The sequence below is a fragment of the Hirundo rustica genome, chromosome W, assembly GCF_015227805.2.
Source record: "Hirundo rustica isolate bHirRus1 chromosome W, bHirRus1.pri.v3, whole genome shotgun sequence".
NCBI lineage: Eukaryota > Metazoa > Chordata > Aves > Passeriformes > Hirundinidae > Hirundo > Hirundo rustica.
In genome coordinates, this window is record NC_053487.1 from 12,289,578 (window position 1) to 12,315,728 (window position 26,151).

Genomic DNA, 26,151 nt, shown 5'->3' on the forward strand with positions numbered 1-26,151 from the left:
TTAGTTCCTCCACATCCATCGCCTTAGACAAATGTCTCTTCTGCAAACACTGCTGTGTCATGCTCCTCTGCGGCCACCTCTGCCAGAAGCTGGCTCCTGAGCCACTCCACCCTGCTCTGGAGGAGTTCCTTCTCCACTGCTTCCACCTCTGCTGTGGGACAGGGCTCAGCTTCATCGTGCTTGAAATAGTCCCTGATGGTGTTTCGGATGGAGTCAGGGAGGATGATGCGGTTGGTGTGGTTGAACATGTCAAAGCCCTTGCTCTGTGTTGGTGCCTGCGCCATTTCCACTGGTTGCCTCTCCAGCTCCTCAGGAGCAGAGGCACTTTGGGGGCTCTCTCTGTGCTTGGCCTGCAGGGGTGGGACTATCGGTTCATGGTGGTAGTGCCTGGAGATGGACTGCAGGACAAGGGGGGTGTTCTGCCCATAGAAAACTGTCTGGGGGATGTGGACTCTCACAGTCTGCAAACTCTTGGACAGGCTCTGCTCACTGCTGCTGCTGGGTGAGTCTCTGCTGCTGGTGTTTGTCACAGATCTCTCTTCTTCTCCCACTTGAGACCCCCAAGAGCTTTCTTTATTTGGGGCCACATAAAAAGTTATCTTGGCACCCTTCAGTCTTTCCTGGCTCAGAGGGCAATCATCAATGCCTTTGATTTCTATGTTCTTCACTGTCTTCTCCCTGTGCTGCTGGTGGCTGACCTATGGGGATGTCTCACTGGATGGGCTGGTAGCTGGGTACTCAGGGCTTTGCTCAAACTCTCTGGTATAATCCTGGCTCCTGAGCCCTGGGCCAGGGCACCCTGAACAACTCAGCTGTCTCTCCTCTTCTTCCCAGTCAATATCAGTGAATGGGCTTCCCATGGCAGCTCTGCTGACACATGGAAAACTTTTCTGCTCTCCAGAGCAACGACTGCTCTCTCCAGCCTTGGGTTCATCCTCATGAAAACTGTCCAGATTGCACAGATGTAAAGGCATAGGAGATGTGAAGGATTTGTGCCACTCTTTTTGGGACCTCTTGGCAGCCGTGGGAGACACAGCATGAAGCCTGGCAGAAGTGCCAAACATGAATGGAAGGGATGAGACACCTGTGGGGCTAATGGCTGATGACTCTGAGCAGTAGGAGAAAGCACTGTCTAAGGAGCTGAGTGAGGAGGCAGACAGGGAGGTGGTGGTAGAGGACAGGCTGGAGAAGCTGGACCTGTTTGACATGCTGGACTTCTGAAGGCTGAGCTGCTTCACCCTGGAGGTGGTCTGAGGTGGTTGCCACAAGTTTTGCCTGGCCTTATTAACCCCAGGGCTTAGGCCTTCATCAATCAGCTTCTGACTCTCCATCTCCATTTGCAGCTGCCTGAGCCTGTGGATGTAGTCTGTGTGGCTGCTCATGATGGTGGCATCGCAGCTGGACTGGCAGGCCACTGGCTCGTGGCTCTGTGTGGGCAGCTGGGAGCTGAGGCAGACGCTGGGAGCTGAGGCAGACGCTGGGTTCTGAGGAGCACTGGTCCCTGGCCGGGCTGAGCGAGTGTATGGAGCTGATGGAACAGAAGGAGCCAACCTCCTTCAGCAGCTCATAGCTGTCTGCGCTGCTGTTGGTCTGGGCTTTGCTTTGGTAGCAGGCTATGATCTCACTGAACAAATCCCAGTCTTCCTGAGCCTCGTCAAGTAACAAGCTGCTGGGTGCCTCAAAAATGGCATCTGTTTCAGATTCCAGGTGGTGCATTGGCCAATCTGGATCAGAACTGGAAAACTCCAGCTCATCAAAGGAATCATCATGCTGAGCCAAGCCTATGTCTGGGGCAGAGGACAAAAATTAATTTGTTGCTATATATATATATATATATATATATATATATATGTCCTAGGTTACAATGTAAGATGTGCCCAAAGTACGTTTTCTATCACCATCTACGTGAGCTGTTAAAACTAGGTTGGGCAGCGTTTCCCTTGCCCCCTCCCTCCGGACTATCTTCTGTTAATGGGCCATCAATGCCTTGCCACATGACTCATAGATAACTCCCTCCAGGAGCTATCTCTGTTTAATGGGCAATCAAGGACCCATTGCATGACTCATAGAATGATATCAGCCCATTGTGAGATGCTCTGCCCTGGGGGAGGAGCCAAGCGTTCCCACCTGGATATAATCTGGGATTTGGGACAGCACAGGTAGCCTGCCTTACCCACTGGATTCCCAGAGAACAAGAGCTACCAGACCTTTCTACGGGATCACTGCTTCAACAAGACCACTTCATCTGGACTGCTACCACCACCACAGGGTATCAGGTTGTATTCTGACTCTGTCAGTGATCTTTTGTACTATTGCATTTGTTTTATTTTATTTTACCTTTTTTCCCCCTCCTATTAAAATGTTTTTTTCTGACTTGGAGTCTCTCACTGGTTTTGCTTTCAAGCCAGCACAATAGAGTACCTCACAACCAAAACAGGAAAATTATATCAAGCCCATGGAAAAACAAAGATGATCCATTATTCTCACCGGAAATAATAAAAAAATTCTGGCTCAATGACCAGTTTTCACCACTGGCCTGTATTCATAGGATAGTTAACAGGGACAACTCCATGTCTTTCCCTACAAATCCTGCGGTTTAGCTTTACAGTACTAACCTGGAAAATAAAAATACTGCTGGGACATGGCAGTGCTAAGGCTACACTAAATTCTTGTAATGGCTAGAGTAGGTTTAACAGCAGCCACAGAGAAAGACAACTATCCCTGGGGACACATTGGAGTTTCTGCACCTCAGCCCTCTGCTTTGCTATCTCTTCCTGCCTGTGCTTGACAGGCAAAGGGAAAACCAAACCCAATTGGTTTTCAATGCTGTTCCTTAGAAGAAACATGAAGGTAAAGCAAACTCTTTTGTCTGAGGACTTTACCTATTAAAATATTTTAAATATTTCTGGAAGATTTACTACCACAAACTTACCCAGAGATTCTGCTGAGGTTTTAGACTTCTTTTTATCAGGTTTTTGGAACAAGGAAACAATATCACCCCCAAAAATCTCTCCTGAGTTTTCAATCAGAAACTGCACTAACAAGGCCACCTGGCAAAGACAGGAATTCACAGATTCAATTTCATGAAAACAGCAAGTAGAATCATACCCAGATCATTCCCTTTTTTTTTTTTTTTTTTACAAAGATGTAATTTCCTCAAAAAGCTGTTAATAATGTGGCAGTGCATCTCTATGAACACCTGAGGCAAGAATATGAACTATGTGAACTATGGGAACTGGTACTGTGAGCCAGGTGTAGCACATTCTATAGTTTTCCTCACTATTGCTTACACCTCATAAGCTACAAGCAAGCATTCCTCCTTTCTGGTGCACTGTTGTGCTCATTGCTTACTTTGTCCCGGATGAGGTGGCAGTGTCCAACTTCAGCTGCTCCAATTTTCTTGTGCTTGCTTGACCATATAGGAAGTTCATCTGATGAAGCAATCACTGCTTTCCTTTTCACCCTGGACAGCCTGAGGAGCTAAATCCCTCCCAGTGTGGGCACAGCTGCACAGAAGAAAGGATGGGGCCTGGATGCCACTCGACCAGCACAGTCACTGGCCCTATGCCTTCCTTTAGACTACAAAAGGCAGTGCCCATAAAAAGCAGTGAAAGGGGAACACAGAAGTGAGGCCAAACCCATGGAAGATTACCTTCTTTGTAGACTGGCTCTCCTCTTCAGGCCCAGTGCAACTCGGTAGCCACAGCATATTGGGTGCTATGCAAAGAGCCAGGTTAAAGGCATTCATCTGATTCATTCCAGAATTCTGCTCAATATGATGGAGAACTCCAAAGAGGTGTCTGAGTAAGATGAGGTTGGCCTCTGGAAGCTGCTTGATGAGACTATTCAGGGAGTGGGAAAAAAGGAAAACAGTACTGTTCACAAACATCTGTTCTTTGAATTCCAGAAGTTGCATCTCAAAGCTTTTTCCCCCTCCTGCCCCTTTGTACCCAGCCTGAGACATCCACATTTGATAATAAGGTGAATCTGTGTCACTCCCCTCCACCAACTCATGTGAGAGTCACAACTCTGCATCCAAATTGCTCACCTGTTCTGGTCACAGAGCTGGAGGGACAAGGGACTTGGGTTCAGAGCACGTGGGAGGGAGCCCACAATGTCTTGACTAAACAGGGACTGACCAGAGGAGACAGGAGACAGCTCCAGGCCAGCAGCACGCCAGACCATGCCATTGCCGTGTCATGTGCTATGGAGAACATGGATAAAGAAGGCCCAGGCTAAATGGTAAGGTTCAAAAACTGAGCTGAGACATGGTTGAATAAATGGGATATCCAACAGGAGGCTGATAAACTGCTCATGCTCAGGGCAGCAGTTTCAAGGCAGTAAAGCTGTTTTCAAGGTCCATGTCTCCACCTTGGCAGGACTGTTTCTTCTAACTGCCAATATGATGATCAGCCTCATTTTGTGCACATAAGAATAAAGTTACTGTCATTAAAGATCTAATTCTGCTCCCATAGATGCATTCCTGGTGGCTGAATTTTATGATGCTTTTTCAGTTTACTTGTTCTGGTAATTTGAACTAATCATCAGAAGAGAATTTTTAAATTACTTTTTTGGGGGTCAGAAATGTTAAGGATGTTCAAAAAATGACCATTGAAAATAAAATTTTCTGACCAGTGACACTGGCAATCAGCAACAGCTCCTCCACTGTGGCCTGGAGCATTGCCAGTAATCTCCCAGAAAATGAAGACTATTCTTAGGGCCATATTATCTCCCTTTTCCCACTAAAAGAAACTTTTACAAAGGCTTTTACAAACCTTTTGATAGCTTCAATCTTATGTGCCCGATTTTTTTGTGTCCACAGCTTCCATCCACAGTCCATGCATGTCTGAGGATAGAACACTGTCAGGTGTATTTCGGAGAAAATCCTGAATTAAATATATATATGCAGAGCAGTCTGGTCAGTTTTGAATTCTTGGTTTCAGTTTCACAATGCATATAGTCACTGTTTATTCATATTAAGCACAAGATAAAACACGACACTACACAAACATGTTTATTATCCCCTCCCATGCCCACCAAGCTGTCTTCCTCAGGCTCTTCTATGGCAGCACTGCAGGATGAATAGGTAAGTCCTCCTGTTTTGCCCCTTCTCCAGAGCAGGACTGACCTCCAGCTGAACAGAGGACTCAGCCCTGAGGCTCTGCACAGATCTCTCTGAAACAATTCTCAGCTAGGAGGACTGCTGGTTTTTCTCAGGGGACTATTCAACAACTCAATGTATGTCTTGTGTTGGGAAATGCCTGAATATCAGACCAACAAGAAAAAAGGGGATATTTTTTGGATACTTTGGTGCCTAAATTACTCTGACCAGATTTAACTGCCAGTACAAAATATAGGCTTTTCCTTACTGAAACGGGTCTTATCACAAACTTCATCCCCTACCCACCACAACCCCTCTGCTTGGATTTAGCAGCTGCTTTCCCTCGTGCTTGCTGGCTGATCAGAGAGTGAAGGCTGGGGGTCCAGAGAGCACAGGTCAGCTGCTGTTTTGGGGGTGGCAGAGCAACTGCCCTCAAATGGCACAAGTCCTCCCAAACCTTCTGCAGCCTCTTCCTTGCATTCAGAAATGACAAAGAGCATCTGTGCTGCTGCCACCAAAGGGTTTTATGCATATGTCAGTGTAGCATCTTGTCATGGGGTGACTGTGTATCCCCAATCGTCTGTTGGGTGCAGGGGGGAGGGCAAGCGCGGTTTGTTTTTCCCCAGGAAAACCCTGCTCATCGGAGTGACCTTGAAGCGGGGGAGCTGGAACACGGCAAGACAAAAGAAGCTCTGTTGTTTTTTTTGCCCCGGCAGTTAATTAGTTTAGTGCTAGCGTAGTTAGACGCTGTAGAATAGCTGAAGCTTTTTGCTTTTTTTTTTTTCTTTTTCTTTTTTTGTCCTTTTTTCCTTCCTTTTTGCTTTTTTTGTCCTCTCCTCGGAACTGTTCCAACCTCTCCGGACTAAGGACCTGGGGAAGCACCGGGGGCCTCCACAGGGGACTCACCCCACCAAGATCAGCCCTGCACATCTCCTTTTCTCCCAGCATCAGCAGAGACGGAGCGGTGGAGCACAGTGACGACCCTCGAGGAGACTTTCTTTAAGTTTGTTATCCCTCCGTAAGCGGCACGAAGCTCTTGTCATCGGGTATTGTGCTGGGAGTGCTTTGCCTGTTTAATAAACAGGTTTTTCCACTTCTCTCTGAGGAAATCTTTTTTCCCGAACCAGTTGGAGGAGGGGAGGGGGGCCCCGTGGGAGGGTTTCTCCCAAAATCTGCCTGAAACCACCACAAACTTATTGGTGCCCAACGTGGGGCACGAGAGAGTGGAAAAACCCTGTACTGATTAATATTTAGCAGTCAGTAATTATGCTGTTTGACCTCATGTCTCTTGGGATGGGGGCCTTGCTGTGTTTTGGATCCTTAGGCTTCTTTGAGGTCTTAATACCATTGTGGTCCTTAGGTTTATTTGCATATCCAGAGATAGCCCCAATATTGTCACTAATACGCAGTTTTTACAGCAGAGGGACACGGATTAGAGTAGCTATTTGCCTTGGTTTAATCATAATCATTTGTAGGAAGTTTATAAAGGTGCTGAGATCTTTTCCTACTATGTATGGGTCATGGTTATGGTTATTCACCCTGTTTGTGGGAAGAGGAGCAGAGGATGAAGCGTTGCAGTCTTTCGTTTCCTTCTTCTCCTCTGAATCGGTTAAATCATTGTTGGAGAATGTTGAGTTTCCCCTGAGTGTTAAAGAGACCATCTTTCTGGTATGTCATCTGGTAAGCCTCCTCTATACAGTCTGCAGCTTCTCTAGAATATGGTCTGAGATTTCTAGAGGGGCTGATGAAACTCCTGACCCAGGCAGAGGAAATCCTGAGTGGTGTGGAGAATGGGAGGATATGGGCCAACTCCTCAAGGAATTCTCTGACCCTGTAGTCTGGGATTTTCCACGGGAACAAATTCAGAATCCAGTGGAGCTGGGGGAAATGCCTGAAAGAGAGGTACCATGATGGCTCTAAGGGGGAGAAGATGGCTGCAGTAAGCTGGGCCCTGGCATATGCTTATCGCACATTGCTAGAGACTGTAGGGCAACAGACAGAGGCAGGGGGGAAGGGATACAAATCAACAGCCACCCCAGTCACTCAGGCTACAGTCAACACCCCAGTTATGAAGCCAGCAGCTAGACTAGAACCTGAACCTGAGTTGGCAGCTAAAGCAGACAGTAAGCCAAAGCCCCTGGCAGTTGCTCCGGCAAAGAAGCATACAGTCAAAACCGATCGACCAGTGGACGATGATGACCCAAGAGAAGGACCTTCACCAAAATCAGAAGCCAAAGCTTCTAGCACAGGATCAGAAGCAAATATTGATTCCTTTTCCCTGAAGGACCTTCGGGGCCTAAGAAAAGATTACCGGCGACAACCTGATGAATCTATAATTAGTTGGTTAGTCCGTCTTTGGGATGCTGCAGGCGAGGCTACAATTCTGGATGGCACTGAAGCGAGGCATCTGGGATCCCTGTCACATGATCCAGTCATCGACCAGGAGATGATGAGAGAGGCTAGTCCTTGCAGTCTCTGGATATGGGTCCTAGGAAGTGTGGCAGAAAGATACTTGTGTGCAGATGATCTCTATATGCAGCAAACCCCATGGAAGACCATAGAACAAGGGATTCAACGCTTGAGAGAAATGGCAGTGGCAGAGATGGTTTTCTCAGATGATATAAACACTAGGAACCCAGACTTGGTATCATGTACATCTGTGATGTGGCGAAAACTTATACGACTCGGGCCATTAGAATATGCTTCTGCTTTAGCAGTAATGAAGCGGGAGGACATGGAGGAAACAGTGCTTGATATGGCAAAGAAGCTCCGAGCATATGCAGATGCTGTGCATGGCCCAACACATGCCAGGATCGCAGCTGTAGAAACACGTCTACAGAAACTGGAGGATAAGATAGATGAGAACCATAAGAAGCTCAGGGAGGAGATTAGAGAGGACCTTCTCCAAATCTCAGCAGTGCAGATTAGAGGTTCTGGTAGCCAACGTAGACGCTCCCCGGCTAGGGAGAGAGGATACACTCCACGTGCTGAGCTGTGGTTCTTCCTGCGGGACTGTGGAGAAAATATGAACAGATGGGATGGAAAATCTACGGCTGCCCTGGCACAATGGGTGCGTGAATTGAAGGAAGTCAAGACTCAAAGAGGGAGTTCCACCAAAAGGGAAGCGGCTCCAGTTGCCCGTAGCCGAACTGCCAGGTATGATGACGATGACAAGTCCGACCCCCTTGAAGGAACCTCTAAGACATATGCTCAAGGAAAGAAGGATAACCAGGCTTAGAGGGGCCCTGCCTCTAGCCAGGTAGAGGCTAGGGAAAACCGTGTATTTTGGACTGTGTGGATTCGTTGGCCTGGCACATCAGAACCACAAAAATACGAGGCCTTGGTTGATACTGGTGCGCAGTGCACATTACTTCCATCAAGACATGTGGGGGAAGAATCTGTTTCCATTGCTGGGGTGACAGGGGGTTCACAAGAGTTTACTTTGGTGGAGGCTGATGTGAGCCTGACTGGAAATGAGTGGAAGAGACACCCTATTGTGACTGGCCCAGAAGCTCCATGCATTTTGGGCATAGACTTCCTCCGAAATGGGTATTTTAAAGACCCAAAGGGATTTAGGTGGGCATTCGGGATAGCAGCTGTGGAGACAGAGGGTGTTAAGCAGTTGAATACCTTGCCTGGACTACCAGAGAACCCATCTGCTGTAGGTCTTCTGAAGGTGGAAGAGCAACAAGTGCCAATTGCCACTTCAATAGTGCATCGCCGACAGTATAGAACAACTCGAGATGCTGTGATCCCCATCCACAAGATGATCCGTGAGCTGGAGAGCCAAGGGGTGGTCAGCAAAACCCACTCACCCTTCAACAGCCCCATCTGGCCTGTGCGCAAGCCTGACGGAGAATGGAGATTGACTGTGGACTACCGTGCCTTGAACGAAGTGACTCCACCATTGAGCGCTGCTGTGCCGGACATGCTGGAACTCCAGTACGAGCTGGAGTCCAAGGCAGCAAAGTGGTACGCCACAATTGACATTGCTAATGCCTTTTTCTCCATTCCTCTGGCTGCAGAATGCAGGCCTCAGTTCGCTTTCACCTGGAGGGGCGTGCAGTACACCTGGAACCGACTGCCCCAGGGGTGGAAACACAGCCCCACCATCTGCCATGGACTGACCCAGGCTGCACTGGAAAAGGGTGAGGCTCCGGAACATCTACAGTACATCGATGACATCATTGTGTGGGGGAACACAGCAGCAGAAGTGTTTGAGAAGGGAAAGAAAATCATCCAGATCCTCCTGGAAGCTGGTTTCGCTATCAAGAAGAGTAAAGTTAAGGGACCAGCTCATGAGATCCAGTTCCTGGGAATAAAGTGGCAAGATGGACGGCGGCAGATTCCCACTGAGGTCATCAACAAGATTACAGCGATGTCCCCACCAACCAATAAGAAGGAGACACAAGCTTTCCTAGGTGCTATAGGTTTCTGGAGGATGCATATTCCCGAGTATAGTCAGATTGTGAGCCCTCTCTACCTGGTCACCCGCAAAAAGAATGATTTCCACTGGGGCCCTGAGCAGCAGCAAGCTTTTGCCCAGATCAAGCAGGAGATCGCTCATGCGGTAGCCCTTGGCCCAGTCAGGACGGGACCAGATGTGAAGAACGTGCTCTACTCAGCAGCCGGGAACAATGGCCTGTCCTGGAGCCTTTGGCAGAAGGTGCCTGGGGAGACTCGAGGCCGACCCCTGGGATTCTGGAGCCGAAGCTACAGAGGGTCTGAAGCCAATTACACCCCAACTGAGAAGGAAATCTTAGCAGCCTATGAAGGAGTTCAAGCCGCTTCGGAGGTGATTGGTACAGAGACGCAACTCCTCCTGGCACCTCGACTGCCTGTGCTAGGGTGGATGTTCAAAGGGGAGGTTCCCTCCACCCATCATGCCACTGATGCCACATGGAGCAAGTGGATTGCTCTTATTACGCAGCGCGCCCGTATGGGTAAACTGAATCGCCCTGGGATTTTGGAAATAATTACCAATTGGCCTGAGGGTGAAAACTTTGGCCTCACAGATGAAGAACAAGAGCAAGTGACACGGGCTGAAGAGGCTCCACCATACAACCAATTGCCAGCAGAGGAGACGCATTATGCCCTTTTCACTGACGGTTCCTGTCGTATTGTAGGGATGAACCGGAAGTGGAAAGCAGCCGTGTGGAGCCCCACACGACAGGTTGCTGAGGCCACTGAAGGCGAGGGTGGATCAAGTCAACTTGCAGAACTCAAGGCTGTTCAATTGGCTTTGGATATTGCTGAAAGAGAAGGGTGGCCGAGGCTCTACCTCTATACCGATTCATGGATGGTAGCCAATGCTCTGTGGGGATGGCTGAGGAGGTGGAAAGAGGCTAATTGGCAGCGTGGAGGGAAACCAATTTGGGCTGCTAAGGAGTGGAAAGACATTGCTACCAGGGTAGAGAGACTACCTGTGAAAGTTCGCCACGTAGATGCCCACATCCCCAAGAGTAGAGCTAATGAGGAACATCGAAACAACGAGCAGGTAGATCGGGCAGCAAAAATAGAGGTCTCAAAGATTGATTTAGATTGGGAACACAAGGGAGAGTTGTTCCTAGCTCGATGGGCCCATGATGCCTCAGGCCATCAGGGCAGAGATGCCACCTATAAGTGGGCCCGAGACCGAGGGGTGGATCTAACCATGGACAGTATTTCTCAGGTTATCCATGACTGTGAGACGTGTGCTGCCATCAAGCAGGCCAAGCGGGTGAAGCCGCTATGGTATGGCGGGCGATGGTCCAAGTATAAGTATGGGGAAGCCTGGCAGATTGACTACATCACCCTTCCCCAAACCCGCCAAGGCAAGCGCTACGTGCTCACAATGGTGGAAGCCACCACGGGGTGGCTGGAGACCTACCCTGTGCCCCATGCTACTGCCCGAAACACCATCCTGGGCCTTGAAAAGCAAGTCCTGTGGAGGCATGGTACCCCCGAGAGAATTGAGTCAGACAACGGGACTCATTTCAAGAACAGCCTTATTAACACCTGGGCTAGGGAACATGGCATTGAGTGGGTGTACCATATTCCCTACTATGCACCCGCTGCAGGCAAAGTGGAGAGGCACAATGCATTGTTAAAAACCCAATTGAAAGCATTGGGTGGGGGATCTTTCAAGAATTGGGAGCAGCATTTGGCAAAGGCCACCTGGTTGGTCAACACCCGAGGCTCCACCAACCGAGCAGGCCCTGCGCAGGCTGAGCCTCTGCATACAATAGATGGAGATAAAGTCCCAGTGGTGCATGCCAGAGGTCTGTTAGGGAAGACAGTGTGGATCAAGTCTGCCTCAAGTTCAGACAAACCCATTCGTGGGGTTGTCTTTGCTCAGGGACCAGGTTGCACATGGTGGATAATGCAGAAAGATGGAACAACACGATGTGTACCTCAGGGAGATCTGATTGTTGGGTGAGAATCATTTACAAACATCACTGTCTGCTGAATGTTATTGCCATTGTCTGTACATTAAACCACGCAGAATGAAATAGAAGGAAATGTGTAAGTGAGAGGGTATTGCTTGTATTCTTTTTTTTCTGTGGGGAGAATGGATGGAAGTTTTATGTGGAATATATATTGGTTCTGTCTGTAAGTCAACGATATGGGGATAAGGGGTGGAAGATGTCATGGGGTGACTGTGTATCCCCAATCGTCTGTTGGGTGCAGGGGGGAGGGCAAGCGCGGTTTGTTTTTCCCCAGGAAAACCCTGCTCATCGGAGTGACCTTGAAGCGGGGGAGCTGGAACACGGCAAGACAAAAGAAGCTCTGTTGTTTTTTTGCCCCGGCAGTTAATTAGTTTAGTGCTAGCGTAGTTAGACGCTGTAGAATAGCTGAAGCTTTTTGCTTTTTGCTTTTTTTTCTTTTTCTTTTTTTGTCCTTTTTTCCTTCCTTTTTGCTTTTTTTTGTCCTCTCCTCGGAACTGTTCCAACCTCTCCGGACTAAGGACCTGGGGAAGCACCGGGGGCCTCCACAGGGGACTCACCCCACCAAGATCAGCCCTGCACATCTCCTTTTCTCCCAGCGTCAGCAGAGACGGAGCGGTGGAGCACAGTGACGACCCTCGAGGAGACTTTAAGTTTGTTATCCCTCCGTAAGCGGCACGAAGCTCTTGTCATCGGGTATTGTGCTGGGAGTGCTTTGCCTGTTTAATAAACAGGTTTTTTCCACTTCTCTCTGAGGAAGTCTTTTTCCCGAACCAGTTGGAGGAGGGGAGGGGGGCCCCGTGGGAGGGTTTCTCCCAAAATCTGCCTGAAACCACCACAAACCTGTCATGTTATTTGGCAGTGTACATCATGGCTGCCTTGCAGGTGGACATCACTGTATTTCCTGCTGGGGGTGGTTTGGTACAGGGAGGTGCCAAAGGAAGCTCTGTCTTGAGGGGCTGCACATGTCTGCATGTGAAAACCAGGGTCACTGTATCGGGCAGGTACCTCTGTGTAGACAAACACACCAAGCCATCAGGTGAAAATGTTCCTTGCTGGAAAATGCTTTCTGTTCCCCTGAAATCCTCCCTACCCATAAAGACTCATTGCTTCCTCACAGAAGGAAGGTACCATTAGCACACACAGCTGAGTTACTTGGCCAAACATACCGTGATAACAGCTGCAGCCACAAAGACTGACTCTCCATCCACCTGAACATCATCTCCAGAGTTCAGCTTCTCTTTCAATTCCTTGCAAGTCTTGGCATTGGCAGAATGTCTGAAAATGCCCCTAGTAGAGGGACCTTCATGGTACAAGAGGAGCAGCATATCCTAAGAGAAAACCCAGGTGTAATTTAGAGCCTAACACTTTACCCTCTTGTTTGTGTATATTATAGATCATGTGTTATAATTAGCAGAAGACCAAGTCAGTAATGGGAAGAAAACAATACAAGAGATTTATCCTGATCTAACCAGGGACAAGAACCTGACAGCCAACCTGCAGATACAGTTCATGTGGGCACACTTATCCTGTGACAGGTGTGAGCCCAAGGGACTCTTGTAGTGAGTGAGTTCTAGGCTACATAGCAGGATCCACTGACATTGCCCCTTGTGAGCTGGTGATGACCTGGAGACACCCATTGAAACAGGACAGACGTCTATGAATGAAGCGATAGGGATTACCCAGGAGAGAGTTGTTCCCACCCTTGTTACTGAGCTGAGTCTGGATCACAAGTAAACGATGGTCCTCTTCCCCATTCAATCCTCATAAATGCTGCAAGTGGCTTCAAATTTTGGGCTAAACGCATCACGTTTATGCCAAGACAAGCAGTCCAGGCTGTTGCTTACCATGATTGGCTTGGGAAGGATTCCATCAGGACAGACAGAGGACAGGGACAGGCCAAAGAGTTTCCGTGGTGTGGTAGGTGACTGTGAAGAAGGGCTGCCTGTGGGGGTGCTGCTGCTGCGGTGCAGGGCCCAGTCAATCAAGGACTTCTTCCTCTTGGTGTGTTTCTGCAGTAACTCTGAAAGAAAACACAGACCTTCATTACACACCTGTCTGTCCTCCTGCTGGACAGTGAGTGATCTACAGTGGTGGCAGAGTTCCCAGGAAAACAAGCACTTTCTACCCTCACCTGTTTATTAACTGCACTCTTAATGGGGATGGTTAGACAATATACAGCAGTGAAACCACTTGTTCATCTCTCAACAATCAGCAAAACTCTCAATCACCATTCTTCAGGGAACCTTGCTGTCTCTGCAGTGCAAGAATCACTTCACTCTTGTGACCAGTGATAGGCCTTGAAAAAATGGCATGAAGCTTAGTCAGGGGAGGTTTGGGTTAGATCTCAGGAAAAGGTTTTTCACCCAGAGGGTGACTGAGCACTGGATCAGGCTCTCCAGGGCAGTGGTCACAGCATCAAGGCTTCCTGAGTTCAAGGAGCATATGGACAATGCTCTAAGCCGGTGGTGGGGTTCTTGGGTACAGGGCCAGGACTCGATGATGCTGATGGTTCTCTTCCAACTCAGCATTTTCTATTATTCTATTACAATGACTTGCAGTTGAAGACTAATGAAGGACTGAAAGCTAAATCTGAACATTTGCACAGAGAAATTTCACCTCTCTGCAATCTTTTCTTCTTTATATTATATTCAGGTATGAGAGCAACTCTGGGATACATGTATGATGCCAGAAGAGTTCAGCACCGCACTGGAGAGCAATAAAGTCTCTATCTGGCCGTACCACACTCCTGCAGCCCCTACCTCTCCTCAGCTGCATCGGAGCTTGGAGTCTGGGTTTCAGAACAAACTGACACTGTTTTTCCTTTGGGAGCTGAGCAAGGAAGAAAGCCTCTGTCCCATCAGCCAGAAGAGTGTTATTGTTGGTTCTTTGTTGCTGGTCAGCAGAGTCCTGGAGACAGCTCAAGGTGATGCTGAAGGGATGCTTGTGCCCTGTTGAGCAGAGTTCTGTAAAGAGCAAAGATGCAGAGCTATGGTAAAAACTTATTGTTATTGGAAAATTCTAGCTTTGGTCATCTCCATGATGAATGCTTAGAACTTAACAGACAAAGTTCATTGGTTTATTTTAAAATATTCCTTCTATTTCTGAAATCAGCCCCTACAGATCTGTAGCCACTCTCCTCCATTGTGATTGTCCTAAAGGCCCCCATATACACACCTACCCTCCCTCAAGCCTGAGGAGTTTCTAAAACCTAAACACAAATTGTTAAAAAGGAAAGTTTTCAAATAAACAGCCTGCAAAGGCATTCGATGCAAGTAGCCCACATGTGCTCGTGAGGTCAGTTTAGTATTGGATTAAGGTAGCAGTTCAGAAGATAACAACCCAAATGCAACAAACTGGATTTTCAATATGATACAACATTTTGTGTGGAAAGCAGTTTCATTACTTGTGAACTGAAATGCAATGAAAATTAAGTAAGTACCAAAAAAGTAAGATAAACATGTTAGCTTCCTAACTAGAGGCTTATAAGTCACCAATAGACCATCTAAAAATCTGTTTCTTTCAATTGCCAAAGTGCTTTCCTATAGATCTAACACACTTGCTGAATGACCACCTGACTGCAGCAATTGGTTTGGTTCTGACAGAGCCCAAAGGCAAAGGGCCTGGGAAGTGTCAGGAGATGCTCTGTCTGGCAGAGATCAGTGGACACCTCTATCACAGACAGTGAAGGTGGGCTGAGGCTGCCCCTGACCTCCTGCTCTGCCCATAAGGAGATGCCTGCAGAGCTGAGCAGGAGAGTATGACCAGCCTCCAAACCTGTAGCCCTGCAAGCTCATACCAGCACCCAGAGGGATTGAATTAGGCTTTGAGGCATGTCCTACCCCCATATCACATCTGCTGCAAAGAAGGTACTTCTTGGGCCAGCCTAAAGATCTCCCATTTATTTGGAGCATCTGCTGAAAAGTGTGATAGGCTCGCACCCAGAAATGCACAGATTTGCTTGGAAAGTTTGTGAAGTTTTACAAAGATATCACCATGCTTTGATTAAATGTGGATGCTGAGATGATAAAAGCCAAGTGACATCTCACAGCAACTTGATGTCACATCTTACATCAGCAAGTGTCCCTACCATTGTTTTTTAAGTGAAGAGTGCAATGTTTGTGATGTGTCTCTGCCACACATGCCAATATAATTTATCACTTGTTCCTCTGGTGCCAGAATTAAGCACCAAAATTATGCTCAATATGAGGGCTCTTACCAATGAGAGGGTAAGCAGGCTCATCTTTTCCTGAGACCACACAGAGGTGGTGTTCACTGGTCCTGCCCTGCTGGGTGAGGAACAGAGAGGAGAAAAAATGTTAGTTGAGAGGGGCCAGAGTGAGGGTCCATGAGGTTGCCCTCCACTGAGAAAGCAATAGACAGCAAATCTACACTTATCCACACCCACACCGTCCTGTGAACCAGATGTTGCCAGCATCCTTAGCTAAGATCTGTCACTTGCCACTTACAGGGAGCCCAAGCTGTAGAAGGGTCTTCTTCATCACACTCTCTGCAGTTTCCACACTGGACACATTGACTGCAGTAGTCTGTAGAAATAACTTCTCTGCTGTGGACTCCAGGACGGTGTGGATGAATGTAGACGAGAGATCTCTGAAGTTGGGTTTTAGAAGATGAGGTTTATTGTAAGGGATATGAGGCCTTGCTCTGAGCTGCCAGGCTGCAGCTCGTGGCAAGGCCTAGGAAAGTGGGGGAAGGGAGAGGTAGGGAGAGGAAATTCCAGGAGAGGAAAGTCCTTGGGAAAGGGTGCCAGGCAAAAAGAGCAAAGAGCAAAGAGACCAACCCACCCTCACAGCCCCTTGATAAGGGGTCTCAAGGTGGGCTGGAACAGGACTTTGGCCAATGGGGTTACAGATACTTGATACTTCAGGGCAAGGTTACATGTGTGGGATGAACCATACATTGGGGGGTGAGACAGGACATTCCATTTGACCTCTGGGTCTGGCTGCAGGTGACCTTCAGCTGGTCACATAACTGTTTTCCCAGACAACCAGTAGCTAGGACATCTCAAACATCAAAACTTACTTTCAATTCTATCTCACTTACAGACTTCACATTCTCAGAATCTAAGCAATCATATTTATAGGGCTTTCTGGCTTCATCCTCCCCAACAGTAGTCTAAAAAGGCAAACAGAGAAAATACAGGAAGCTAAGACAAAAGTGAGAAGTTTGGTTGCAGTTTCTTGTAGCTTCAAAATCTGAGGAAAATGTCACATCTCTGTCTAATGACTGTCGTTACTAAATGTGCATGGTTGGATGAGCTGTACGAATTTGAACTACACCAGAAAGGATGGTGGCTATACAATGTGAAAACTATTCTCCAGTACTTCTTCTGTCGTGGGTCTATTATACCATCCAAAGATTTCATCCAGCAGAAATCACAGGAGGTGGGTGGTGCTCAGATGCTGTGTTTGATCCCATCAGTGTTTGGCTGATTATAGTGCCACTGTCACTCAAAAGGGTGAACATGGAACATGGCAATGCTCATCAATCATGAGTGTCAGGGATCACTCTTTAAGGAAGAATACCCAGGAGGCAAATGTGACCCACCAAGCTTGGCATGAAGCCAAGAAATGTATGCTAGACTGGGACACATTCCAGAAAATTACTTCAGGTTGAGAGGAATGACAGATTTGTCTTTACAAACAAGCGGTGGGTCTACTGGTAGATAAAACTAGCACTAAGAGATAAAAGAAACAATGGGAAGGATTCCACTGATTGATGAATGGAAAAGAAGATATTTGTCTTTACAAACAAACTGTAGGTTTGCTGATAAATGAAATTGGATATTGAAAGATGAAAGAAACAATGGGGAAAACCCATAAATTCCATAAGAATTAAATATTAAAAGGGAGGTTATATATTAAAGAGGAATTTTAGGTATTAGGCACTCCGGGAAGTCTATACCTCTCAAGTACCTCAGCCAGTGGGGAAAGAGAGAGGGAAATGCGGCCGGGAAGTTAGGATAAAAAGGAGGCTGCGTCCTCCAAAATTTGAGAGACCCCAGGGGAAATGCCCCATGGCCTCTCCCTTTATTCAAATAAAGTAAAAGGACTCCTCTGTCTCCTTTTTGGACATAAACCTCTGGTGTTTGTGGATTAATTTTCCTAACAAGGTCAACACACCTGTGACTCTGTGATCAATATCCTCAATCCATAGCACTGGAAATAGGAATTGACTGTGGCACTCAGCCACAAACTGTCGTAAATTTTGAAGTGAAGCAAAAGGAAAAGAGAAAAGAAGTCAGAGGCGAAGAATAATCTTAAAAATTAAGTGCTGCTTGGTAAGGGTCTGGCTACCTCCTCATTTCTCAAACCAAAACTCTCCAAGTGGGCTTCCAAGTGGGAAGGATGCAGATACCCAGATGCACACCTTCTAAATCTTTTTAGCTGGGACTTGAATTTGAAACTGGAATACCAGCACAGCCCTGCATTCCCTCCCCTACTCTGCAGACCCCTGTATAGTCTTGATCTGATGAGCAAGTTCTTAGCTTTACTTACAGAAGAACAGTTGTCATCATCCAGCACAATGATCTGAAGGGTCAGATTCTTCAGATAGTCATTTTGTTTTACCTCATTGGTATGCCTGAAAGTCAAAGAAAAAGGGAAGGGATGTAATCTCCCAACCAAATTTGAGAAGGGCCCTAAAATTTGGATGGGACATCCTCCTTAGCACTGTAATAAATACAGTTTAATTATGACATATATGAATGCAATGTTCATAGTGGCTTACTGACTTCTTTATCTACCTGGACCATAAAGACTAACAATCCCCCACATGCAGTACTTCAGTGCAGGTAGATGTGTCCTGCATAGTATCTTCCAGTGTTCCCGCAGGATCACTACTGTTCTCCACAAAGCAGATTTCTTCCCCTCTTTGTCTCTATATAAACACTTTTGTCTGGGTGTTAGTGGAAGCAACATATAAAACTGTTGGGGGTTAGATTTGTTTCTTTTTTACTTATAGAATTTTTTTTTCATAAGTTGCTAGGAAACTAACTACTGGGTACTTATAGTTACTTAAGCAGAACAAAAGGGGCCAAAGGAGAGGAGTGTAGCACCTGGCTACACTTTTTTTTTTGTCTCTGGGAGTTGTTTCTCTCGGAGGGGGAAGATAACGCAAGTTTTGGGGGCAGGTGAAGGACGGAGCTGGGGGCCAGCTACGCTTTCTTGCTCTCGGCATTCCGAGAGAGGATGGCCAGGTTGTTGTTTGCTGCAGGAGGCGTTCACTGTCACCACCAAGTCCAGTCCTGGGAAATCTACCACCATCTGCTTGTGTGCCCCAGAATTCTGAGCTCACCTACTCCTGCCCTGCTGGAGCTGGGCCAACCCTGTCCCACTGCCACCGCTTCTTCGGCACTGCTCCTTTTGCTACGCTGTAGGCCCACACCCCCCTGCTCTGCTGGGACATCCCACCGTTCCAGTTACCACCGTGGAGCTTCTGGTATATCTCATCCACCAGCCCAGGATTTTCCACCGTTTTAGCTTGGTGCTCTCCGAGTCCTGCAGGGGCACTGAGATCAGACTGCCCCGGGCTTTGTGAAGCAAATCCCCTCGAGGTTCCTGGTTATGTTTATTATTAATGCTGTTGTTGTTGTTGTTTGTTTTGCCTTGTTATACATACTAGTAAAGAACTGATATTCCTATCCCCATACCTCTGCCTGAGAGCCCCCTTAATTTTCAAAATTATAATAATTTGGGGGAGGGGGGTGTGTTTGAATTCTCCATTCAAAGGGAGACCCTGCCCTCCCTAGCAGACACCTGTCTTTTCCAAACCAAGACAAAAACATAAAAGAAAAAGAAAAAAACTGTAACCTCTAGATGCAACGTAATAAAATTTTAGTTAAAATCAAAAAACATTTGAAGAATCAGTAACACTTGCAACAGTTCCACAGTGTAATAAATCGCCAAGCCAAATTCAGTAAATCAAAATGTAGAATTTTATTTTGAGACTTAAACCCAGTCTCCGGTAGCCACAATTAAAAGGGACAGCGTCGAATCCCGGGATTTCGGCACTGGGTGAACACGGTAACTGACTCTGTCAGCCTGTTACCCACTCTGTTCACAAATTGGGTCTAATACCGCCGGGTTTTATACAGTCTTCCGCTGAGAGCGGGCTGAGACTGTAAGACTCTTGCTTCATGGCAGCTTGATTAGATATTCATGATCATGTCCGGGGTCTGTTGAATGGATTCTCAAAGCAGAACAATGTCATGATTGCCGTGTCCGGAGAAGGTTTGGAAATGTTAACATTGGGCAGGAACAGATAAGATATCGATCTGATTTAATTATTCGGGCGTCAGGGCACCCATCTCCCTTTTCAGTCCTTTTGTGCCTTCCAAAGCGGTTCCCGGCAGGAATTCCTCGTGTCCCTCTGTGCAGTTTTAGTCTCAGTTAACCCTATACACACCTTTAGGTTTAATGATCTTAAACTAAACTTAAAGTAGATCAATTTTACATGGTATATTATTCTATTTTACAGTGAATCAATTACATATCATATTGCTTAACACGAATTACCTTTAGGACATATATCACACACAGTAATTAGCAAAGTCGACCTCCAGCTCCAAAGGAAAAAGGATGCTCCAACAATATCATCTTCTGATGGATCCCCTTTTTCCCCAACTGTTAACACAAATTTTGCACTCTCCTAGGGGCATCTATATTCAGATTTCAAAGGTGGATTTTTCAAACAGCACTTAGACACTTAACATGCTGAAAATCAGAGCACAATTTGACAGGCAAATTTCTCTAAGGCCTGTAGAGGAACCACCTGGAAGGAGGATGAAAGGAGGGTGTCATGGGTTGGCACAGTTTTGTTTTTAGTTATGGAGAAATGTAGAATGTACTTCCAGGTCAGAACCTGGGAATTGCTTTAGAAAGGACAGGGACCTATCAGAAGGTTAGTTGGAATATTGGCATCTAGTTTGACCACTAAAAATGTCAGTTGTTACTTTGGGAGGATACACATAAAACCCCTTGATTTCCTGCAGGTCATTCTTTTCCTGCTGGCCAGAGAGAGAAAGGTAACATCGTGCAGTAGCCGGAGATCGGCCGGGCTCCTCCGCCCTGGCCGGGTGGCCGGGGCAGGGCTGACCCGAGCCCAGAGGAGCAGCCCTGGCTGGGCTGTGCTTCTGGGCTCCATCTACTGCCAGCAAGGGGGGGGGGGGAGCCTGGCAGGCCAGCTGGCCGGGCCCCTGATAAGAACTATGGGCCCCGTTTAGGCTGAGGTTGCCCCAATTTACACCGAGGGGTGGGCCAAAAAGGCATTTCTAATTCTGCCTGGGTTTTTTTGATTCCAGACTGCCTGGGTGCTCTGATCTCTGATCTCAGATGTTTCTTTGTGAGTTCTTCCTCCTCTCACCAGCGCGGCCTTGAAAATCTTAACACCATGAGTTGCAGCAAGAGAGAAAAGACTCCGGGCAGATTTAACCCTTTCCTAGCAACATGAAGCTTCCAAAGCCTAACCCTTCCCTGAGAGAGGAAAGAAAGGGACAATGTGAACATAAAGAAGAAACAGCATGAAGTCAGTAGAGCAAGAGTGAAAAGACTATTGGGACAGAGGGTTGAGGATTTATCATTCCATCCTTATTGAGCCATAGAAATGAACTTTAGATTATTCCTTTAAATCGTGGGAAAGATATGCATTTGGGGAGATGATTGTTTAGATTTGTGCGTGGATTTGAGCAAAGGTGTTTGTGATAAACTAAGTTATATTAATCCTATAAGATGCATAAACAGAGATAGAGATGAGAAATCCTTTGCACCAGTGAAGAAGTGAGAAGATATCTCTGTGCCTTAAGATAAAGACTCCTTTGCCTTTAGAGTTACTAATCTTTAAAAGCTGATACCCCAATATGCAAGAGTCTAAGACCCATGACTCATAAGCAGCTTGGGAACCTGCTAATGGGAGGGGTCACAAAGTTAAGTTTCTCTGGGCGGCTGTTTTTGTGACAGTTAAAAAACCCACAAGAAAACTGTTCTAAGTTGTCAGTGGGATCCATGACTCTAAGAGAGACTCCTCTCCTAAAGATTAGTGAAAGACTGTTTTCAAATGGTGAAACTGACTGAAAATTACAGGTTTTGTCTATTTATGTTGTTTTGTAGGAAAGTGAACAGTTTGTAAGGGGAGGGAAGAGTGTTTTTGGAGTTTCATTCTGTTTTGTTTTAGTTTTTTTCCCAAGTTTCTTTTTCCATTCTTTTAGTGTGTGTTAATAAAACTATTTGTTCATTTTTAAGCTTGAGCCTGCTTTGTTTTTCTCCTAATCTCTCTCCCACAGAAAAAGAATAAACACAAAGACCACTATGCTAAATTTAGCAACTAGAATTTGGCAAACGTGAAACCACTACAGAGGGTCACTTACCACAGTAATGCTGACAGCCATCGTTCCTTCACATCAGCTGAGCTGAAGACAAAAAGGGAAGCAGATCATCAAACAAGTGCTGAACAGGTAACAGCCTTTGGAAACTACCCAATTTCATTTATATATGGCTGTAAGTCAAAGTTGCTTCCTGCAAAGCCCTGGAACAAAAGCACAGTCCTTTCCTTCTTCTGTTCTATTTTAACAAATAACAAAAATAATAATAACAAAAAAATCCCAGCAACAAACTGAACCAGGTTTCCTATCAGACTGGTGAGTGTTCAGATAAGGGACAAATCCCTTTCTGTGAAGTTGGAGTTAACTCATCTTGTGGGCTCTCATTATTTTTGCAGTGACCTTTAATTGCTATTTTCTTTCTCCTAGTATTTCCTTCCCAATGTATGCTGTTCATAGAACTATTGCTGCTAGCACAGGTTACCCGGGTTTCAGGGTAAGGAAATGGAAAAGGAAATGGACCCTTTAGCCTCAGTTATTGATTCACTTGACACACAGGAGACCTGAGTAGCTACTGGGATGCAGAGGGAGGTCTCATGTCAGATAAGATACCTGAAGGTGACAACATAGTTGGTGATAGGCCAGCCAATGACAAACAAATTCTCAGGACTCATCTTTTTTTCTGTCACTTTGCTGAGACAGGTGCCGGTCCACACTTCACTCAGATGCACTTGCTTTTTCAGCTTCAGGCTGGAGGAGGATCTACAATGGAAATTATTAATTCCTTAGGCCAGAGAATCACATTTAGACTTCCATAGTCTGATCATGCTCCTTTCAAGCCATGCAGGTGCAGTTAGAGCTCTTTATTATGTGACAGGAGTCAGACTGAAAGTCAGTTTTGTCCTTCTGCCTCTTGCCCTCATGGTGTAGCTTCAAGCAACCTCATAAGGAAATGAGCAATACTGATTAGACAACCTTTTTCTTCAGACAAATGGAGTGAAACATTAATACCAAGAAGACTTTGTGAAGGTCGAAGGGGGAAATGCCACATTTTAGATCTACATTTCCAAAGAAGCATTGTTTTGGAGGCTGCTGAGTGCTCCACAAATAGATCAGAGCCTCATAGAATCACAGAATCTCATGAGTTGGAAGGTGATGACCCACATGATCATTGAGTCCAACACCTGGCTCTGAACAGGACGGCCCCAGAAATCCCACCATGTGCTGAGCCTAGTTTCAACAGCACCTACTGGGGAAAAGGAATGAGTGGGGATTCTTCTTACTTGGATTTGGAAATGACCAGCATATCACTGAACAAAATCAGATGTCTTTCCTGGGTCTGAAGGCCCACAGTTAGCTGCACTCGCTCATCCAGGATGAAGGTGGAGCCTGGGCTGCTGAACACCCCACTTGGTAGCCCATTGTCTGAATGGGAAAAGGAAAGAGTAGTTTCCCTGGAGGAGTAAGAAAAATCACAAGACTTTGTCAGAAGCTTTCCTTAGAAAGGTTTGTGATTGGACACAGGCATCTGTTCTGGAGAAGCCTGATAGCCCCGTGCTTCTCCCAGCCCCTATTGCTCTCTATTATGACCCACATTCGCCTGCCTCTGCACAATTAACTTTACCAGCCTCAGATAGATGGAAAACTGCCTAAATGCCCACACCAAATCTTGTGACATTAAGCTGCTGAAATAGCAGTTATTGAGTAATTTGTCACTCAGGTAAAAGACTTACTTCCTGCACATGTGTGTGAGCTATGACCTGAACATGGAAAGCCCATGGCTCATGGTGTGGCTCAGCTGGGCGTGGGGGGCACTGCCCTTTCTGCACATGTTTTCCATCCAGACTGAACAATTTGTCAGCACAAGAGTTGCAGCCAAAAGAAAATGAACTGCATGTACTCATCTAATTCCAGACATCAGATTCTGGCTTGCTTGTCTGCCATCCAGCTTGTTGTTTTCACTGAGATTCATATAGGTGCTCACAATTTCCAAAAATCCCTGAGGGTTTTTGGATGTTGACTGCAGTCAACAAGGCAGCATGAGGATTGAACCAGACCCTCTCCTTATGCTGTCCCCAGCTGGAAGAGCTCTGCCAAGTGCAATCTCCTCACTTGCACCTCAGCACTCCACAGAGCATCTCCTCAGCACTGCTCCAGGTTCAGGTCAGCTGGCACACAGCAGCTTCCACAGCCATTTCTGGGTCTCAGCATGTGGGATGTGCTGCGTGAACATGGAAGAGTTCCTGTTCACACAGTGTGTTCGTGTGCCTGAGCCTGACTTAGTGAACCTCTGAGACACAGCCTTAGACTGACACAGAAAAAACCTCACAGAGATCCTCCTGTCTCTACACATAGACAAAAATGTGTACCTTGCTTGCAGGCAAGGATACTTGCCTTCCCTTCACCCCTCAGCAATTCTGCTCTACCCTCTACTGCTCTACTGCTCTACTGCTCTACCCTCTACTCTGAGGACACTACACAAACAAATAAAAAACCACATGAGCTTTAAGTGTGGCATTTTTGACATTGTTGGTCTTAACTCAGTTTCCACTGGCCTCATAACTGAACTCAGTTGATTTCACAGGAGTGAGATTAAACCAGCCAGTAGCTGCTTTACTAAAATCCTCCCCCAGCCACAGGAACACCTGCAGTCTGGCAAACCAAAATTCCCTCTTCCCTCCACAGCCACCACCCAGGGAATCCTTGACTTATGCAGCTGTGGGGCTGTGAGAAGCTTAATCACCTTCAGATATTATATTAAAAGCTCTCCATGTCCATCAGCTGAGCAGTGGGAGCCACAGCATCTTACAATCCCAAGCAGTGGATTTCCTAAAGCTAGAGGATTACCCAGCTTTATAAACACAGTGGCAGGATAGCAAAAAAAATCTCACTGATGCTTTCATGGCCTAAGCAAAGATGGCATTGGATCAGCTCCCTCCATGGCAATCCATCACAAGAAACATTTAAAGCTTCCCTCCCTCGTGAGAATGTTCTCCAGCCAAATAAAGTCAAAAATTTGCTTCTCTTCCTCACTTTTTTTTCCCCTACTGCAATTTAGAGGGGGTGGGAGGAAGGAAAAAGAAGTCACATAACTTTGTCAAATGACAACCAAATAAAAATCAGTCCTGCCCTTCATATTAAATGATCCTGTGAGACTGACATTCCCCCCCTCATTCCAGAGAAGCAGACTGTACTGTGCATTGATCACCAATGGTGTGATACAAAAGGGATATTCTTTGGGAGGGCTGATTCAGATCAGTGTCATTCAGTTCAGCGTCATTCAGTTCAGCTTTATTTTCTCTTTCTTATAAAGAAAGAAAAAATCAAACTAAACAAATCCCTCAGCAAATGTTATTTACAAGACTGCTATCAGAGCAAGGCAGAAAGGACCATGGTATCCCCTTATGTCTCTAGCAGTGACAAAGTGCTGCAGGAGGGGATGAGGTCAAGGAGGACTCAGCTCCCACTGGACTGAGGTGCTCAGCTCAGGGTTAACCTAGAACACAGTGTTTCAGCAGATGTGCATGTCTGGCATGTAGCTCCCTGACTGTCTGCTGACACTCCTGGTGCCTCATGCTGCAGGAGCAAAGCATCAGCAGACACTCGATGGAGGTGCAGGCATGGGGGCAGCTTTCCACTACTCAAGCTGGTAGTAGGGGAAAGCTGCTGTCCCCTGACAGGGACATGGCTGGCCTGGAGCATGTCTAGGTCTGGCGGTTCTTACAGCTAATGTCCTGAGCTGATGCCATCCTGCACAGGGCTGTCAGGGCCTAGGCATGCCTCCCACCACTCCCTCCATCTCCAGAAGCAGCTCTAGCCCCCTCACCTGCCCAGGTGTACCTGTAGCTGAGCCAGAAGCAATTCTCAGAACTATCCCTCCCACTGGAAGTCCAGCACATGGAGCAGGGGCTGCAGAGGGCTCTGGCAGTGAGTAAGCTGGAGGTGGCTGCACAGGAAAACTCTGAGGTGGAACACCAGGATGCTCCCCAGAGGTGCTAAATCTGCATCAGCCCATGTCCTGCAACCCACCATGTCTGCCTGGTGCCTTGTTCCCCTCCACCCGCCCCCACCTGCCCCTGTCGCAGGACCAAATTGCCCTCAACACTGTTAAATGAATTTGAAAACCAGTTTGATTTCAGTCTGTGTAGGCAGAAATATGGAAACTAGTCACAAAGGTATTTTTTCTACCTGGAATGGGACTTTGATTTACCAAGAGCTTTAGTAATGGCACATGAGGTAGATTGTCTTCTTTGGACGATGGGCTTCATCTTCTGCAAGACAAAAAGACA

At 46.8% G+C, this 26,151-nt stretch overlaps 1 protein-coding gene across 1 annotated transcript; it reads right to left on the reverse strand.

Annotated features, from left to right (window-relative positions):
* On the reverse strand, nucleotides 1–26,151 carry LOC120764947 (rho GTPase-activating protein 20-like). Its single transcript, XM_058423963.1, is given in 16 exon segments — nucleotides 1–1,463; nucleotides 1,465–1,781; nucleotides 2,933–3,050; nucleotides 3,653–3,842; nucleotides 4,776–4,810; nucleotides 4,812–4,886; nucleotides 12,696–12,857; nucleotides 13,374–13,549; nucleotides 14,289–14,477; nucleotides 15,746–15,812; nucleotides 15,996–16,073; nucleotides 18,045–18,129; nucleotides 21,911–21,952; nucleotides 22,475–22,624; nucleotides 23,146–23,316; nucleotides 26,051–26,151. Coding segments are annotated over 16 exon segments (3,375 nt in total). The 5' UTR covers nucleotides 26,131–26,151; the 3' UTR covers nucleotides 1–23.